Raw genomic sequence first — 17,387 nt, 5'->3', positions numbered from 1 at the left:
TGAGCTGTGAAATAAATGCTATTTATAAAGCGTTGAGAAAATCGTTACGCTTTGTCTCGCTATGCGTGACCGACCCACCCGATGTCTCGTGTGTCTCTGTGATTTCGTTTTTTCTTCCTCACCGGATAGCTTATTCTACTCTCAGATATGTACGTTTAATTATATATAATTCTCGTGAATTTTCATATTTTAAAGGCTTTTGCAACTAAAATGTGCAATCTGAATAGTGATGATGTAATCGCTACACGAATATTCGTATTTGATAAAAAATATATTTCATATTCATTCTTTGTATATTGATATTAGAAGAATGTTGAAAAAGTAATACTATTTATATAAATATTTGAGTAACATTTTATAAAAACATTTTGTATAGATAGTTAAAGCATATTATAAATTTTAAAATAAGTATTAAAAGTATTAAAGTTGAAGTTTAAACAAATATGTCCTCTCTTTTTGTGTCGTTACATAAGAAGGTATTGTAGGTATAGCATTTTCACAGCAATTAGGTTCGCAATAATGATATTGCATTAGCTTTGCAATTGTTTCGACTGACTTTTGCATGCTATTTCATTACAAAAGATACTAATTCTAAGAATTAGAAAAAAATGAAGAGTAAATTGAACCGAGATTAAAATTAATCTACATTAGTGAAAGCGAATATTATAGTGTCTATATTGGAACACCTTTTTTTCTTTATTTTTCTTAAAATTAGAGAGAAAAGGCTCGTGTGTGTGTGTGTGTGTGTGTGTGTGTATGATTGCTAAGCAAATTAAATAGAATCTTTGGCTTATTTCGTGGCTTTATTTTCCTTCTTATATTTATTCGTTGGCATAGATAATAATAAATACGCATACAATATAAAGACATGCAGATTTACTGTCTATATGTATATGTATGTACATTTAAAGCAACCGTTAATTACTATTGCACTTGTAGAAGTCTGTATTTATTACCTTACACACACACACACACACACACACACACACACACACACACACACACACACACACACAACTATTCATGGAAATCGTCAGCGTATGTGCAACCTTCTACGGTAGCATTTACGATAATGTTATATTTGATACTTAAAAGTTTTATGCAAGAAATAAAATACTATAATACGTTAATCATCGATTTTATAAATGTATTTATTTCGCGGAAAATTTAATCTTGATTTAAATAATAAAGTTTTTGACAAACTTAGATGCGATTTTTTAATAAAATTTAAAAACAGTTATTGTTTATTAGATTTTTTAATGTATTTAACGTATAAGTATGACAATAGAAAATTTACAACGGTAAATTAAGATTACAAGAGAAAGTAAGTAAATATTTAAAAAATACACACACACAGTAAAAATTGATTATATAATTTTATCATAAAGCTCACTAAAATTATTAATGTGGTTAAATAAAAATAAATATAAAAACAAGGTGAGAATAGATATAAAGATATAACGAGGTAAGTATCAAATAGTTTGATGACGTGGCGTAGATAAAAAATAATGTTAACTCATTTATATTTAATTATGCTGGGCAATATTAGTGTAGTTCACACAACTGCAAAAGCGATAAAACTAAAGATGTACGTGTATACTTTTTTTTGCCTTTTTGCTAGTTATGTATATGACTCAGTCTTGTAGGGTTCTGGGTCGGGCAACGATGGACACGAATACGACTACGTTCGTACGCAAAAATGGCTGTACGATTCCCTGGTATTGTGCTTCTTTTCTGGGCGTTTTTTTTCTATTCAGCTTGGCCGCTACTGGTTTGTTAGTGTATTATTTCGCACCTTGTCATGAGAAGCAAGTTTCGACAAGCACGGAAACGGATATTTTCTCTCCGGTGATACCAACAAAGAAAGATATAGATATTAGATTACCGAGAAACATTGTGCCGGATTTATACGAATTATGGCTGATACCATTCATATGGGAAGGCAACTTCACCTTCCACGGCGAGGTAATGCTTTTTAATTTGGTAACATTTTTTGTTATAAAAGTATTAATAGACTCCCAAAATTGACAAAAACATGAGATAGGCTAATATGAGAGTACAACCCAGATCGTAACGCGCAATAAATTTAATAATTATAAAATTGATACATATTTATAAATTCTAGATACAAAAATTCGAATTTTTGTATTTAGAATTTAAATGTAAGTAACAATTTTATAATTGTTAAAATTATGTTTTGCGATCTGCGTTGTACTCTCATTGGCTAGTCTCATGTTTCTGTTTTATTTTTTTGTAATAAATAAAAAATAGTTACATGAATGTATCGATAAATGCATTCTAACAAATATCTGTATTTGTATCTCTTTTTAAGAGAAAAATAATTTTAAAAGAATTGTGAGAATGTGTGAGAATATATGTGAGAATTAAAAGTTTGGCATTGTATTATGCGATTTTTATCGTAATGTAATTTTTTAAAGTTTTATAGAATTGTATTTTTTATATTAAAAATTATTTCATAATGATTTATTATTTTATTATGTCTTTTTTATTTATTTATATCACTTATCAAAATATTCTTTTTGATGTTATGATTTTGTTACAATTATCCGTAGATAAATCAGTTAAACTGCGTTATGAATGATTACTTCTTATTGAGAACTATAAACATAATGTTTTTCTATGTATTTAATTCCCAATTTTATATTTAAGTATTTTTACTATTATAAAGAGAAATGAGTCAAGTTACATTCGGAAACAACATCCAAGTGCTTCCATATATCATTTTATTCTTGTTGTTCACTAAATGTTAAATAAGGTTATAACGATATACGAGTAGTATTTACGAACGTGCTTTTAGTAATCAATGCTGTCATTTAAATTCTAAATTTATGGAAAATTAGACAAATTACCCCATTCCATCATGCGTGCCATTCTTAACTCCTGTAAGCTTTGCTTTTGTCTTTTCTGTGAATTGTTTGTTCTGATTCGAGACAATTTTTCGAATTGCATGCGAAGGAGAACATTTTACCGCGTATATTAAGGCTTTTGACTAGTCGCCGCAGTCGTGTAGGATCTTAACATCATACCCAAGCGTGAAATGACATATTGAAGTTCTTGCATGAGACTTTAAATAAACAGAATTTGAATAAACAAACTAATGAGATCGCTTTAAAACACTTAGAAAAATGAGCTGAAGCTATCCTTACTTCCTGATAGTCAGTAAACAGTCGTAAAAGGCACGTGAAGTAAAAATAAGCTGTCATTAAGTAAACATTAGATAAATGAACTTTACGTGCCTTTTACGACTATTGGACTGTTAGGAAGGGTAAGAATAACTTCGGTTCGTTTTTCAAGTGTTTTAAAGAGATCTCATTATTTTATTTACTCCAATTCTCTTTATTTACAAATAGCATGCAAGAAATTTGTATATACATGTATACTTCTCGCTTATGACGTCATAATCCAATACGGCGCTAAGAGTCTTAAAGAGAATTCTTAAAGAGATTCTACGGTCACGGTTGCAATAAAATTATTCATTATGTTTATATAGGATTCTGTATATAATATATACTATATAGAATTCTGAAGTATCTTTGGGCACTATAATAAAATAATTAAGAACTTTACACATAATTAAAATTTAGTATTAAAATTTGAAGAAGATTGAACGTATTATTAATTTATTTATAAAAAAAGCTGCCTTATAAAAGTAGAAGTATTATCGATTTGTTTAGATCAAAATTTTGGTAAACGTAACAAACGATACGAATAATGTTACCTTACATGCCGTCGACATAAAGATTAATGAGAGCTTTACGAGTATCAGAGAGTACTCGTCTAACGATAAGAGCAACAATAAGACTACGGTAATCGGGATTACGGAGCAGAAAAACGATGCCGATAGACAATTTCACGTGATTAAAACGTCGAAGTTGAAAAAAGGCAAACAATACATCATACATCTTAAGTTCATTGGATATTTGAACGACGACTTGCACGGTTTCTACAGAAGCTCGTATACAGTTGATAATCAGACAAGGTAAACAATATAAAACTTTATGAGTGATATAAATTTAAATTTATTGCTTTGTGTTTTGATTGATTCAATTAAATGTACTATTAAATTTAAGCACCGATTTTCCAATAGAAAGTTGTTTTATTTGCTACTGCAATTATTAGTAAAAAATTTTGAACCTAAAACTTTAATTTATATAACGCTTAATTAAATGAAGAAGCACTGTGTTACAACCGTAGTAGTAGATAAATTTGAATGTTAAAAAACAAGTTTAAATTCATTTCCTAAAGAAAAAGATGGAAGAAAGATATTCTTAAAATTATTTCGCTAAAATTGATTTCTAACATTGTTTCATACTTATTATCGTAAAGTGTTTTAATTATAGAATAACTATTCTTTGAATAATCTCGTTGTGGTCACGTGTTTGATTAACATGCGCCTTCAGGTAGGGATTGTCGACAGTTTGCCAAAGGTATTTAGTTTTTGCATTATAGATGGATTGCTACGACTCAGTTTGAACCGACGGATGCACGCCGTGCTTTCCCTTGTTTCGACGAACCAGCTTTAAAAGCCAAATTCCAGATCAACATAGCGCGTCCCCAAAACATGACATCTATTTCAAATATGCCCAAAAAAGGAAAAACGACGCCACTGTGAGTAATTGTATTATATTTTTGGATTAGCGCAGCTGTGTTTCTTCGTAAATTTGATTCATATTTTTTGGAATAATTCCGCGATTGCGCTTAAATTTTTTATTCAACTTGTTCTCTCTTTATAATTTAGATTTTTATTTAGAGCCAAGAATTTGAAATATAAAATTTAACACAATTAATATAGTTATTTAAGTATTTTACAAAAATTTATAAAAGTCTAATGTATATCATATATGCACATTTGATATTAATAAGTTCACAGAGATAGAATTTTTCTATCATTTATAAGTAAAAACATATATGATAAGAAATAATTTAAAATAGGGATGTATGATTTTTTTAAAGATATTAATTTTAGGACAAATTATTTAAGTGAGTTCATTAGAGAGTTTAAAATATACTTTTATTTTGTTTAATATTCAGGCCCGATTTAGATACGTACGTGTGGGATCACTACGAGCGTTCGGTACCGATGTCCACGTACTTGGTGGCTTTCATAGTTTTCGATTTTGATGTAAAAAAATCAAAAGATGGCGACTTTAGAATTTGGGCGCGCCCTGATGCTATTGCTCAAACAGAATATAGCTTGAGTATTGGCCCGAAAATGCTTAAATTCTATGAGGACTACTTTAAAATCAAATACCCTTTGCCGAAGATGGACATAGCCGCGTTACCAGACTTCGAAGCTGGCGCCATGGAAAATTGGGGGTTAATGATGTTTAGGTAAGATTATCGAGTGCGAATTAACGAAATTTTACATTGATTTTATTATTATTAGTAAGAGAATATTATTAATTTCATTTCCCAATATTCTAAATAATACAGAACGAATTTCAAAACGTGTTGCGGTATAAAAATAAAGTTATTCAGATATTTCACAATACATTATTCTTCTGAATTCTGCAGATATTTTAAATACGTACATAATTACTTATATATATGAAATAGATAAAGGCAATTTGACAATTATCATTTTGTTATACTTTACGATGTGAACATTTTCATGTTTTTTTACTAAATCGATATTTTTTGATAAAAAGCATTTTGATTTACGATTTCGTTGACTGCATAAACGTACGTATTCATTTAATAGTAAAATTTTTTTTTTCCACCTTGATTATTTTAATTTATTAATATAATTTAACTTATATCACAGAGATAGAAGTTTCTTTGCAAATAAATTTATGGAATAATTATATTGATTTCTACATTTTAATTCATAATTAATCAACAAACATTAAAACAACAAGTAATAAGACAATATATTTTGTTACTGGTAGACTTGATTTGATCTTAACAGAAAATGTTGTCGGCATATAAATAATTTACTTTAGAAGATAATTTATGCGAATGTTAGTAAAAATATGATACTTGGGTGGAATGTTAGAGGCAATTTATAAAATTTTTTGAATTAGTTTATATATACTTGTATTATTATAAGTTATATTAATAAATATATATAAAAGACGCTAATAATTAAGTGAGGTATGAAAACATCTAGTAAGCTATTTTATCAAATTAGAGAGAAAGCATTATTGTACCAGAAAGAGGAGGATGGTATAACGGACAATGATAGTAAGCAGCTAATAGCTCTAGTATTAGCACATGAACTCTCTCATCAGTGGTTTGGGAATTTAGTGACTGCAAGTTGGTGGACAGATCTTTGGTTAAATGAGGGTTTCGCTAGTTACATGGAATACATTGGCACGAATGCGGTAAGCTATTTCATACGGGATTACATTTTGTACAAAATGTCAAATTGTAACACTGTATGCTGATAAATTGACGTTTTTAAAAATTTAATTTAAAAACATGTAAAATGCTTTGAACTCGTTTGAATCCATTCTATAAATTATATCATAATATAAATTTCATATTTATGAAATATGCAGGTAGAACCGAAGTGGAGGGTGCTGGAACAATACGTTGTTCATGAACTTCAAAGTTCATTCACTTTAGATGCTTTAGAATCTTCCCATCCTATATCTATTGAAGTCGACTATCCGGATGAAATCAATGAAATCTTTGACGCCATTACTTACGTAAAAGGTACAATTTATGACGATCTATGAATTATGACGATTTTAAACAAAGCTGTGTAACTATATTACATTGAAATTGTTCAGGTTCTGCCGTAATAAGAATGATGGATCATTTTCTCACAACAGATGTTTTTAAGAAGGGTTTGACTAATTATTTGAATGAAAAGTAAGTAAAGATCAATTAGAAAATTTTTTGTATAAATAACGATTTAAAAATAATAATACTGCCCCCCCCCCCTTTTTCCCCCCCCCCCCCCCCATATCATTTTGCAACATGAGTATTATACAAAGTAAATACTCGTAATATTTTGATCATATCACAAATGTAAATAAATTTTTGCAATGTTATAAATAATGTAAATAATATTTTAGCAATGTTACAAATGTAAATATATTTTTATGTAATTCGAAAATAATTAACAATTCTATGTGTTTTCAGAGCCTATCAAAGTGCCGAATCAAATGATTTATGGTACGCTTTGACTAAACAAGCTCATAAAGATAAAATACTTGATCCGAACATAACTGTTAAGAAAATAATGGATACTTGGACTCTGCAAACCGGCTTTCCCGTAGTTACTGTCTTACGAAACTATAGCAATGGTAGTATTATACTGACGCAGGTATGCTAATAAGTACACATGCAATGATGATTTAATAAAGCATGACTTATTTCAATAACAATTATTACTTAATAAATAGAAGTGTCTTATTCGTAATAATTCTCTAATCAACATTTTCGCTATCCTATACACAGATATTGTTCTCATAAAATATCATGAAATATATACATATAATATTACATTATAACGCTATTAATAAGATATAGTTATTAGATTAATGAATTGTTTGATATAAGCGATTTATATAGCATTGTATGCATCACCTTTCTACTTCTCGCAGGAACGTTTTCTGCTTGACAATAATGCTACGAGAATCACATCTGATAAGTGGGAACCATTATGGTGGATACCAATTACTTATACGACTGAGAAGCAATTAAACTTCAATAACACTCAACCTGTAAAATGGATGAAAGCAGAACGTTCGATCACTCTTAACGATTTAGATGTGAAACCATCTCAATGGATACTTTTTAACGTACAAGAAACTGGTAATTATTTTTCTGTGGCAAATATAAAAAAATATTCTTATAATCCCTAATTTATTATTTAGCTTTGATTTCTTTCAAAAATTAATTATCAAATAATTTAGACTAAAATAAAAAACAAATAGAGGGCTAATGAGAGTTTTTAATCGCGGTAGTTTGTACGATAAAAAAATTTTTATTTCTCATGTTACAATAAGTCAGACGTTTCGGCTTCACTTCGAGCCATCTTCAGTATATCTGAACCATACAAAATAGAATAGTTCCTAATGGCTAAACGAGAGAGTGACCACTCATTCCATCCCCATCAATTCGTGACACAAGGTTGGCGAGTCTAGTGGCAACGATTGAAGATCTACCGACACGGGATCTTCGACACGAATTACCGCGATTAAAAACTCTCATTAGCCCTCTATTTGTTTTTTATTTTTGGCATTCTCGAGAGTTATTATTATCAATTTTGTAATTTAGACTAATTCTATTAATATCTCTGTGAAACTTTGGTTTTAAATTTATTAGAAATATTTGGAGAGTAAATCTCCTGGTAATAACATTAATTTTTCATTTAAAAAGCAATTGTAAATTGAAATAAAAGTTGCTGATACTTTTAGAAAAATATATATTTCCGATAAAATGTTTTAAAAAGTAATAGAATTATTTGTTATTCAAAATATGAAGAAATAAATACGATAATAATATTCAATATTGCGCTTGTGACAGGATATTACAGAGTGAATTATGATACGGCAAACTGGAAACTAATAATCAAACAATTGAATAATATTACAAATTTCAAAAATATCTCAGTGATTAATCGAGCACAATTGGTTGATGACGCTCTTAACTTGGCTAGAGCTGGCAAACTCGATTATGATATTGCTTTCAATATCACATCTTATTTGGGCCATGAAACCGAATATTTGCCCTGGAAAGCAACTTTCCGGGCCCTAACTTATCTCAACAATATGTTAATCAAATCACGAGGTTACGATAAATTTAGGGTAAATTATCGTCGATCAAGAGTAATAGATATCTGTGAGAAACAAATTTCAATGATTGTTTAATTTGATGTTTCATGACATTAGTATAAAGTATATAGGTATGTATAATATCTTATTAATTCTAATCTTTAATACTGTTTAATACCTTTCAGTTGCACGTGCTAAAGCTACTTGATAATGCATACAAGCAAGTCGGTTTCGTTGATAAACCGGAAGATTCTCAGATGACAGTCTTCAATCGAATTAATATTTTAAATTGGGCATGTTATCTCGACCATGAGCATTGCGTTATGAAAGCTGTGCAATACTTCAAATATTGGCGTAACACTCCTAATCCGGATATTAATAATCCGTAAATAGAAATATCACATATCATATAATTTAAAACAAAATTATTTATTGGTACACACTGTTACATTTTTCAATGCACATGATCGCAGTTCTGAGTTGTTTGATTCATCCTGCTTGTGTTAAATATATTAATTGCAATACTGTAAATTTTTCGCTATCTTTGGAAAATAATTAATAAAGCAGTTTACATATATTTATGTAGTTATTACAAATTTTATGTTTAGGATTCCACCGAACTTGAAGAGTGTGGTTTATTGCACGGCCATTCGGGTGGGTGGACAAAGCGAGTGGAAATTCGCTTGGCAACGGTATCTAGCAGCCAACGTTGGATCGGAGAAGGATCTGCTTTTGCAGGCATTATCCTGCACAAGAGAGATATGGTTGTTGAGTCGATATTTAGATTGGGCTGTGACGGAAAATTCGGGAATTAGAAAACAGGATGCTATTCGAGTTTTCGAATCGGTTGCCGGCAACGTTGCCGGACGGTCACTCACATTTGATTATATTAGAAACAAATGGATGGACCTCAGGAAATAGTAAGCATTCCCTTATTTTTATACATATATTTGTACATTACTATCACAGAAAACCTAGAAGTGAAGCAGAACATTAATTAGAAAAGTCAATTAATCCCGCGTAGTTAGGGGAAGATAGCAACTTATTCTTACTATTATAATTTAAATTGTTACGAATTTTATTTTAGATCAAAATATATTTTATTTGTGAAATTTCATATAACATAAATCTTTTATCATTTTCAGTTTCGGAATATCATCTTCAATATCAGCTATGAATGCCATCATACCATCGGTAGCAGGAAATATAAATACAAGATACGAACTGAAAGATGTAAGTTGTGAAAAAAATGATATAATAAGTTATGAGAAATGATAATGTGGATATATACTGAAAGTGATTTAAAATAAGTTTAAAAATAATTTAAATAAGAAAAATAAATGTTAGTTTTGTCTTTTGATAAATTCGACAAATTAATTGGTAACCATTAGTTTCCATAAAAATTTTATTTATTTTTTAGAAAAAAAATAATTTTGCAATATACTCATTTTTTATGTTATTTTTCTAGCTGATAAACTTTGTAAAAGAACATCTGAATGAATTTAGTAACGCGACAAGAACCTTGCACCAAGTAATAGAGAATGCGGAATCTAATATAAGATGGTTTGATAAGCATCATGTGAAAATTTATAATTGGTTACAGAAAAATATTGTATAATCGATAGACGTATCCTTAGAATATTAAATGTAAAAGTAGACTCTACACAAAGAATTTGTCGCCAGATCTCTCTGTATAATTATTGTTAAGTATATTTACGCAAACGACCACATTGTCAGGTCGCAGTAAAAATTTTCGTCTTATGACGATTGATTTGTACTAATGAGACGCTACAATCGAGTGTAAAAAAAGATAAAGAAGGTCGGCAGACCAAAAGAGTAAAATCGTCACAATACTTACAATTAGAACATTTTTGAGTATCAGTGCGAAAGATTGTATTTATATAAATTGATTTTTGATCGATACGATTTTGATTTAAAAAATATAATATTAATTTAAAATAAAGTACAACGAAAGAAGAACTTGCGAGCGAAATATAATTATACTGAGAATTTATAACGTTACGCATTTTATACACGTAATCAATATCTGGTGTGAAATGCAGCAATTTTAAAATCTAAAATAATGTATAATTCGAATCAAATTTTTTAACTGAAGAAAATAATTTCTTGACATCTTTCATGTGTTACATTCATCTATATTAATACGAGAAAACAAAAAGGGTTGTCAAGGAATGTGTATTGTTCAGTTGTATAAACAATTTTTATAATTGAATTTTGTCACAAGTTGAAGTTGTCAATTGCACAGAGAAAAAGATGTGTTTGGACTCGAGAATTCTATTTACATTTGTTTCATTGAAACAAATTTAATTTTAAATGAAACATTCTGTTCAGTTAAAAAATTTAGTTTTAATGAAAGTAATCACATTCTTAATTTAAACATCCATTTGGTTGAACTATCCCAAAGCATAAAAATTTGTGTGTGTGTTTGATTTAAAGAAACTGTATGGGTTGTACTTTGTAATATTAAATCTTTTAATAAATAGTACATCATTGTTATTTTTATTTTCGGTTATTTTATATTTATTTACTTAATTACAAAACTTGATTAAAAATACAATTTTTTTTGCATATACACTAAAATATTATATAAATAAAATATAACTTCACTATTCCTAACTTTAAAACAAATCAAATCATTAAATAAAAAAAGTATAGATTAAGAGTACATTTTTTTTATTGCGCGATAAAAATTTTAAAGAGCAATCTTTGTCTTCTGTTCAATTTAATTTTTTAGTGATAATTTAAAAGGTACGATATTAAAGCAATGACAGTCATAAGAACGACATTCAGTGATTCTAACCTGGTAGAACTATCAGGGTTATTTCCAGATTCCGAATCAATTATTAATTCCCTAATTTTGTCACTGTTATTTTGGAACCAGAATAAGTTAGTTTCCACAATATTAAGAGCAGAAACTAATCTCGATCTGATGTTCGGAGGATACCGATGTATATTGTGTTCAATAAAGTATACCATCTAGAAAAAAAGAATATATCACTATTATTTAATCTATTTCTCAATAAATTTATCTAATTTATAACTGTCGTATTTTTATATAATTAAATAATAATAATAACAAGTAATACGCTGTGTAGAATATTTTAATATTGTAATACTGATAAGCACGTTAATTAATATAAAAAAAATCTTTGATTAAATTTCTCTTTTTCGTCCTGTCACTTTCAATTCTTTAAGTGAGAATTCTGAATCATACCTGATTATATTGATCGTCGTTCGATGCATACGATGCCACATTAATAAATATATCTGCGATATTGTCCCACTTTCCAAAACTGTAATAAAAACGTACAAGCATAAGAATTTTATTGTTACAATTGTAATTGATAGCGCTGTAATGATACTTACTATTGATGCAATTTTTTGATATTTTTTGTTAAAAAGTCAATGGTAACATTTACTCCTATTGGACCTGCGCTGTACACGGAAGTAAACACTGCTGAAACATCTTGTCGACGAATGGCGGCATTTGCAGCATCATATTTTTCAATGGCTTTTCCTAAGTAACTGTTAAATAAATTGTTTGTAAGTTAAGTAATTATATAATCGCTCAGGGATCAAAGTAATTAGGAAGATTATTATGACTGTTATAATTCTAACATTGTTTTACAATATAAAAACAAAAGGCATACATTTACTTTTATTGTCATAAATATGTTTACTAACAAGAGTTAAAAAATAATTTTTTAAGCTTTTAAGCTAATTTGTAAAATAAATTATTTCAAGCATTAAGAGCATTAAAATTAAATTAACATTTTAAAATTATATTTAAGAACAAAACTTTTTTTTTTGTGTAAGTTATGTTATTGTTGCATCTTTTATGTTTGGAAACTTACTTTTGGAGCACCGTCTTATTTGTCGAGCATCCGAGTGCATTTATAATGATCTTTTTCTCTGTTTGAAGATTCGCGTGTAGATATTGAGTCCACAGGAATTCCCAATCATCTGTACTTCCTTTTTTTATTGCGGTGCAATAAACAGCTGGTCGTGCATCACGTGAAATTCTATGAATAAGACAATTTTAGATGAAAATTATAAATTTTAGATGAAAATTATAAATTTTACAATAAAGTAAACTATAATTTAATTTTATAATTAAGTTAATATATGAATAATAGATGCATTGATAATTTAATTTTCTATCAGATTTGTTAGTCTCTACGTACTCATTTAAACTTTAAAAATATAAAAATTTATAATTCTAATCTTTTCTGGAATTTTTTTATATTATAACTTTCCAAGATAATTTTAGGTAAAAATTTTTATTTTTAACATGTATATACACATCATTTTCAATTATATGTTTCAAAATTTTTTAAATGAATATTTCTGATTTTTATATGAACCAAGATAATTGATGAAAACATGTGAAAAAGTATGTCAGATATTTAGGATTAAAACAAATGTCATAATGTAATAATTATTACCCAAAATTTGTTAGAATCTTACCGTTCGGAACTATTACGCCAAGTCGCAAATAAGTCTGTAGATTTTTGTATACATTCTGCTTTATTTAATTTGCAAGCCCATTGAAGAATCATTTCCCGATGTAACCTATTTAAATAATTATCATCATCGCGATCACTGAATCCTACATTATCGTACGTTTTAGACAATAATTTCAAAACGTATTTATTTAGATCCTCCTGGAAATTCTTTTCCTGATTTAGATTCTCCGACAGTTCGAATCTTCTATAGATATATGATAGGCCGTTGAAAAATGCTTTCCAGGGTAAGTGATTCGTCTCGTTTTCCAAATATGCCAATGCTTTTATCAGTAGATTGTACTCCACGTAATTAGCGCGAGCCAAGTTAAAGAGATCATCTATAATTTGTGCACGGTTTAAGACATGAATATCTTCGAAACTTTCACTATTTAGCTTGTTAATTAACGTATGCCATGAGGAGATGTCATAATTAACACGATAAAAGCCAGTTTGTTTGTAATTCACGATAAACCAGTCGTTAACAGAATTAATAAATAGTTGTCGAGGTTCTGGTCCTAGCCATGTTTTGTTTTCTAAAGATACATCAGCATACGTTTTCATGTTCATGGGTTCAAGGTTGGATGAAACGAATAAATCAATTGGTATCCAATAAAATTCATTGCCAGAGGTATTTCTGTCTATCAAGAATCGTTCCTACAACACGTTAAATTAAGTTATAGAATTATAGAAATAGATGTGAGAAAATGCTAGAGAAGAACTTAATAAAAGCTATATAATGTTACCTGAGTAAACGTTACTATTTCGTTAGTTAACGTAGCATTTACAACGGGATATCCTGGTTGATTTGTCCAAGTATTCATGACTTCCTCAATACTTGCCTTTCTATTGTCAATTGATATCGATACAAATGGCTCGAAACTTTCCCATAAATCTGTAGGACGTGCTGTAAGATACTTTCGTTTCGTTAAATAATTACGGAGTGCCAACATCTGAGCTTCTTCGCCGAATGCGTTAAACATCATTCGTAAAACACTAGCGGCTAAAATAAAAAAAAAATATATATATATATGTAAATATTTTAATATTAAATGTTAAAGTATTTAAAAGACTGTTAAGTTTTGAATATCATACATGTACATATATAAACTACTTAATTTAGTAATAAAGTAATTTATAATTGAAAAACAAAATCGTAATGATATTTTAATTGCTTTCGGAATAATAAGTTTATAATAGTAAATTTTCAAATAACAATTATACATAATAATTTGTTACATAATAACAATTATATATTTTGTATAAGTGTGTATATGTTTAATATTATACATTACATATTATAATTATTACAATTTTTATACGATATAATATACATACATTTTTCGTAAGTGACGTAGTCAAAAATACCAGCTATTTCGTCCGGTGCTTCAACAGGATTTGTCATTGGATGTGTTGAAATCGAAGCATCTTGTGACAGAGCAGAATGCATCTCGTAAACCACGAATTGATCCATGAATTTGTAGTCTGGGAATATCTAGAAGATAGAAATTATTATTACTATTTGAGAATTATTTGTTACTTGTGTATTGTTATTTATAATATCTGCGTTCTTTATATTATTTAAAAAAATTACTGTACAATTGAATTTTTTACAGTAAACTGGCACGTTCTTTTAAAAATTTGAGAAAATTTTTAAAGTAAAAGAGAATTAAATGTTAGTTGATTTCTCGAATTTTTAAAGAAAAATGATTCGTTGTATTTCAAATATAAAATATTACGTACTCGATCAGATGTAAACGACTCGAAGTATTCCGCGAAACCTTCGTTAAGCCAAATATAATCCCACCAGTCGCAAGTGACGAGATCTCCAAACCACATATGAGTAAGTTCGTGCGCTATTACGGTAATTATATATCTTTCATATGTAGCTGTAGTTTCTTTTTCGTCATAAAAAAGTCCATATTCGCTGATAAAAAAAATTAGATTATTTATACAGTATAAGAAAGTAGCTACATAAAATTTAAATTTGAATAGATAACGTATACTTATTTCAATAATTATTAAGAAAAAGTATTATTACCGGAAAGTAGCAAGGCCCCAGTTTTCCATTGCGCCCATAGAGAAATCTGGAATTCCTATTAAGTCCAGCTTCGGTAAAGCATAATCAATGTCCGTAATATTCTGCAATACGTTAATAACTGCTATGCTGATATTTTGAGCGTATTTGCCATATGCCGCGACTTCCGGTCTACCCCATACGTTGAAAGTTACGTTTTCAGGCTCAACCGCTGATTTAAATTTGGAGACAACAAATGCAACCAAATATGTTGACATACTGACATTGGTAGTGGCGAATGTGTCCCACATATAATTATCGTTCCTAAATAACAAATAATTATAATAATATAAAGTTGTTGATTTAGGTATTTTTTTATACTTGAAAATTATACTGCGAAACATGCAGTAGTAGTAAAAAGTTTGTTAAATATATTTTCATTTATTATACACTTACTTTGGATCTTTAGTTTTTGTTGAAAGTGGCATATTACTTAGCGAGATGTAATTATTTAGCCTTTGAATGTTAATTGAGAAATTTGATTTAAACGCTGGTTCGTCGAAACAGGGGAAAGCTTGTCTAGCATACGTAGGCTCAAAGTGTGTTGTAGCTAGCCAACTGTAAAAATTAATAAATCAAATATTGAAAACTAGTATAATTAATTATAAATATTATTAAATACTTCTACGCATCAACATTTAAGTAATAACAGTTCAATTAAAAAGTTGAAAAGTGAGATTACAAAACGTTTTAATTTTTTTTAAATAAATTATATTAGATATATATGTATTATTTATTATTATATATTATAATAATGGATGTTGTACTTACTGTTGCACTCCGGTACTATCGACATACGAACTACGATAAAATCCAGTCATTTCATCGTTAAGAGTTCCATTAAATTCGATTTCCGCTATTATCTTTTCATTTGTATGTATGTAGCTGGATAAATATATTCTTAGTTGTTGTGGGATATGTTTTGTCGTATAATTTTGCACATTTATTTCTAAGTCATTTTTGAAGACTTTGACACTTAAGATGTTGAGTTTGTGAGCATTGAGAGCTATCAAAGTAGTATTTTCCAGAACTGTCATGTGTATTTTCACTTTCCCTGTGAAGGTACCCTTTTTTATGTAAGGTGTGAGAGATATATTATACAGGTTTGGATTGAGCGTTTTTGGTAAGCGGTATGTATTGCTGGGAAATAGATTGTCCAATGCTTTAAAAATTCCTGGAACTTTTCTTTCATACCAATCAAATTCATTTTTCGCCGTTGCCAAATAGGAAGTGACGGAGTTCTTGAATTCTGGTTCTTTTTGAACCAGCCAGTCGAGTAATTTTTGGTACTACAAATAAAAAAAATAAATTTTATTGAATAGATATTAATTGATTAATTATAAAGAATTCTTCTAAACTATATTTTAAGGATTTGTCTTATTTATATTGTATAAAATATTTGATAAAATTTAAAAATTGTAACACAGAAAAGTTTTGTGTTTCAATAAGTTTAAAGAATTGATGTCTTTTACGAAAATTTAAATAAATCTTTATTAATTACAAATATTTTATTTTATTTTATTATTAAATTGTTTTCTTAAATTTAATATTTAATAAAATGTATATACAGAAACCACGTATATACAGAAAAATTATTTAATTATATTGTTTCTTATAAAAATCTTTTAGAATTTGATATAGATATTTCTCTTGCAATTTTGATTAAATAAAATTAAATTAAAATGACATGATAAATTACCTGATTATAGAGATCATAAGTAGATAATCTGCTTGCCAAAGCGTTCACTATATTTGCGATTTTGGTAGAATCATTAAAACTGTAAACACATACATACAAGAACGGTATTTATTATATTGTAGTATTAGAGTTTTTATTGCACAAAGTTATTTACTTACTTTCGGTGCAGTATATCATCGTAATGCGTTTTAATTACTTCCATGACAACTTCAACGCCAACTAAACTCGCATCGTAAACGCTTGAGAATACTTTTGCACTATCTTGATATCGTATTTGTGAATCCTCCGTGGCTGCCTCCAGTAACAATCTTTATTTAATATAATAAATAATAAATAAATTT

General features: G+C 28.5%; 2 protein-coding genes across 2 annotated transcripts in view; one reads left to right on the top strand and one right to left on the bottom strand.

Moving 5' to 3' along the window:
• The first annotated feature begins 1,665 nt into the window (after positions 1-1,665).
• On the top strand, positions 1,666-9,136 carry LOC108765867 (aminopeptidase Ey). The gene is made up of 12 exons (XM_018514735.1): positions 1,666-1,685; positions 1,758-1,965; positions 3,696-4,000; positions 4,471-4,629; positions 5,053-5,352; positions 6,152-6,344; positions 6,522-6,678; positions 6,756-6,837; positions 7,111-7,294; positions 7,575-7,785; positions 8,500-8,780; positions 8,933-9,136. Exons 1-12 carry the CDS (start codon positions 1,666-1,668, stop codon positions 9,134-9,136), a joined length of 2,304 nt encoding a protein of 767 aa, XP_018370237.1.
• Positions 9,137-9,201: 65 nt separating this feature from the next.
• Positions 9,202-17,387, bottom strand: part of LOC108765865 (uncharacterized) — a 42,697-nt gene continuing 34,511 nt past the window's right edge. The window contains 15 exon segments of the mRNA XM_018514734.1: positions 9,202-9,241; positions 9,369-9,493; positions 11,538-11,744; positions 11,983-12,061; positions 12,135-12,293; positions 12,623-12,790; positions 13,236-13,927; positions 14,017-14,273; positions 14,609-14,765; positions 15,014-15,197; positions 15,312-15,611; positions 15,744-15,905; positions 16,119-16,636; positions 17,047-17,125; positions 17,205-17,354. Coding sequence (XP_018370236.1) covers positions 9,202-9,241; positions 9,369-9,493; positions 11,538-11,744; positions 11,983-12,061; positions 12,135-12,293; positions 12,623-12,790; positions 13,236-13,927; positions 14,017-14,273; positions 14,609-14,765; positions 15,014-15,197; positions 15,312-15,611; positions 15,744-15,905; positions 16,119-16,636; positions 17,047-17,125; positions 17,205-17,354 — 3,277 coding nt within the window.

This window comes from Trachymyrmex cornetzi, unplaced genomic scaffold, assembly GCF_001594075.2.
Source record: "Trachymyrmex cornetzi isolate Tcor2-1 unplaced genomic scaffold, Tcor1.1 scaffold56, whole genome shotgun sequence".
In the NCBI taxonomy this organism is placed as follows: Eukaryota; Metazoa; Arthropoda; class Insecta; order Hymenoptera; family Formicidae; genus Trachymyrmex; species Trachymyrmex cornetzi.
Note: the sequence above shows the minus strand (reverse complement) of the source record. Positions and strands in the feature narration are given on the sequence as shown.

What these genes read in the sequence shown, in the direction of transcription:
- LOC108765867 (XM_018514735.1), top strand. Translation starts at nt 1,666, where the DNA reads ATGGACACGAATACGACTAC. An exon ending in CGCCATTACTTACGTAAAAG is followed by an intron (nt 6,679 to 6,755) that starts GTACAATTTATG and finishes GAAATTGTTCAG; the next exon opens with GTTCTGCCGTAATAAGAATG. An exon ending in GAGGTTACGATAAATTTAGG is followed by an intron (nt 8,781 to 8,932) that starts GTAAATTATCGT and finishes AATACCTTTCAG; the next exon opens with TTGCACGTGCTAAAGCTACT.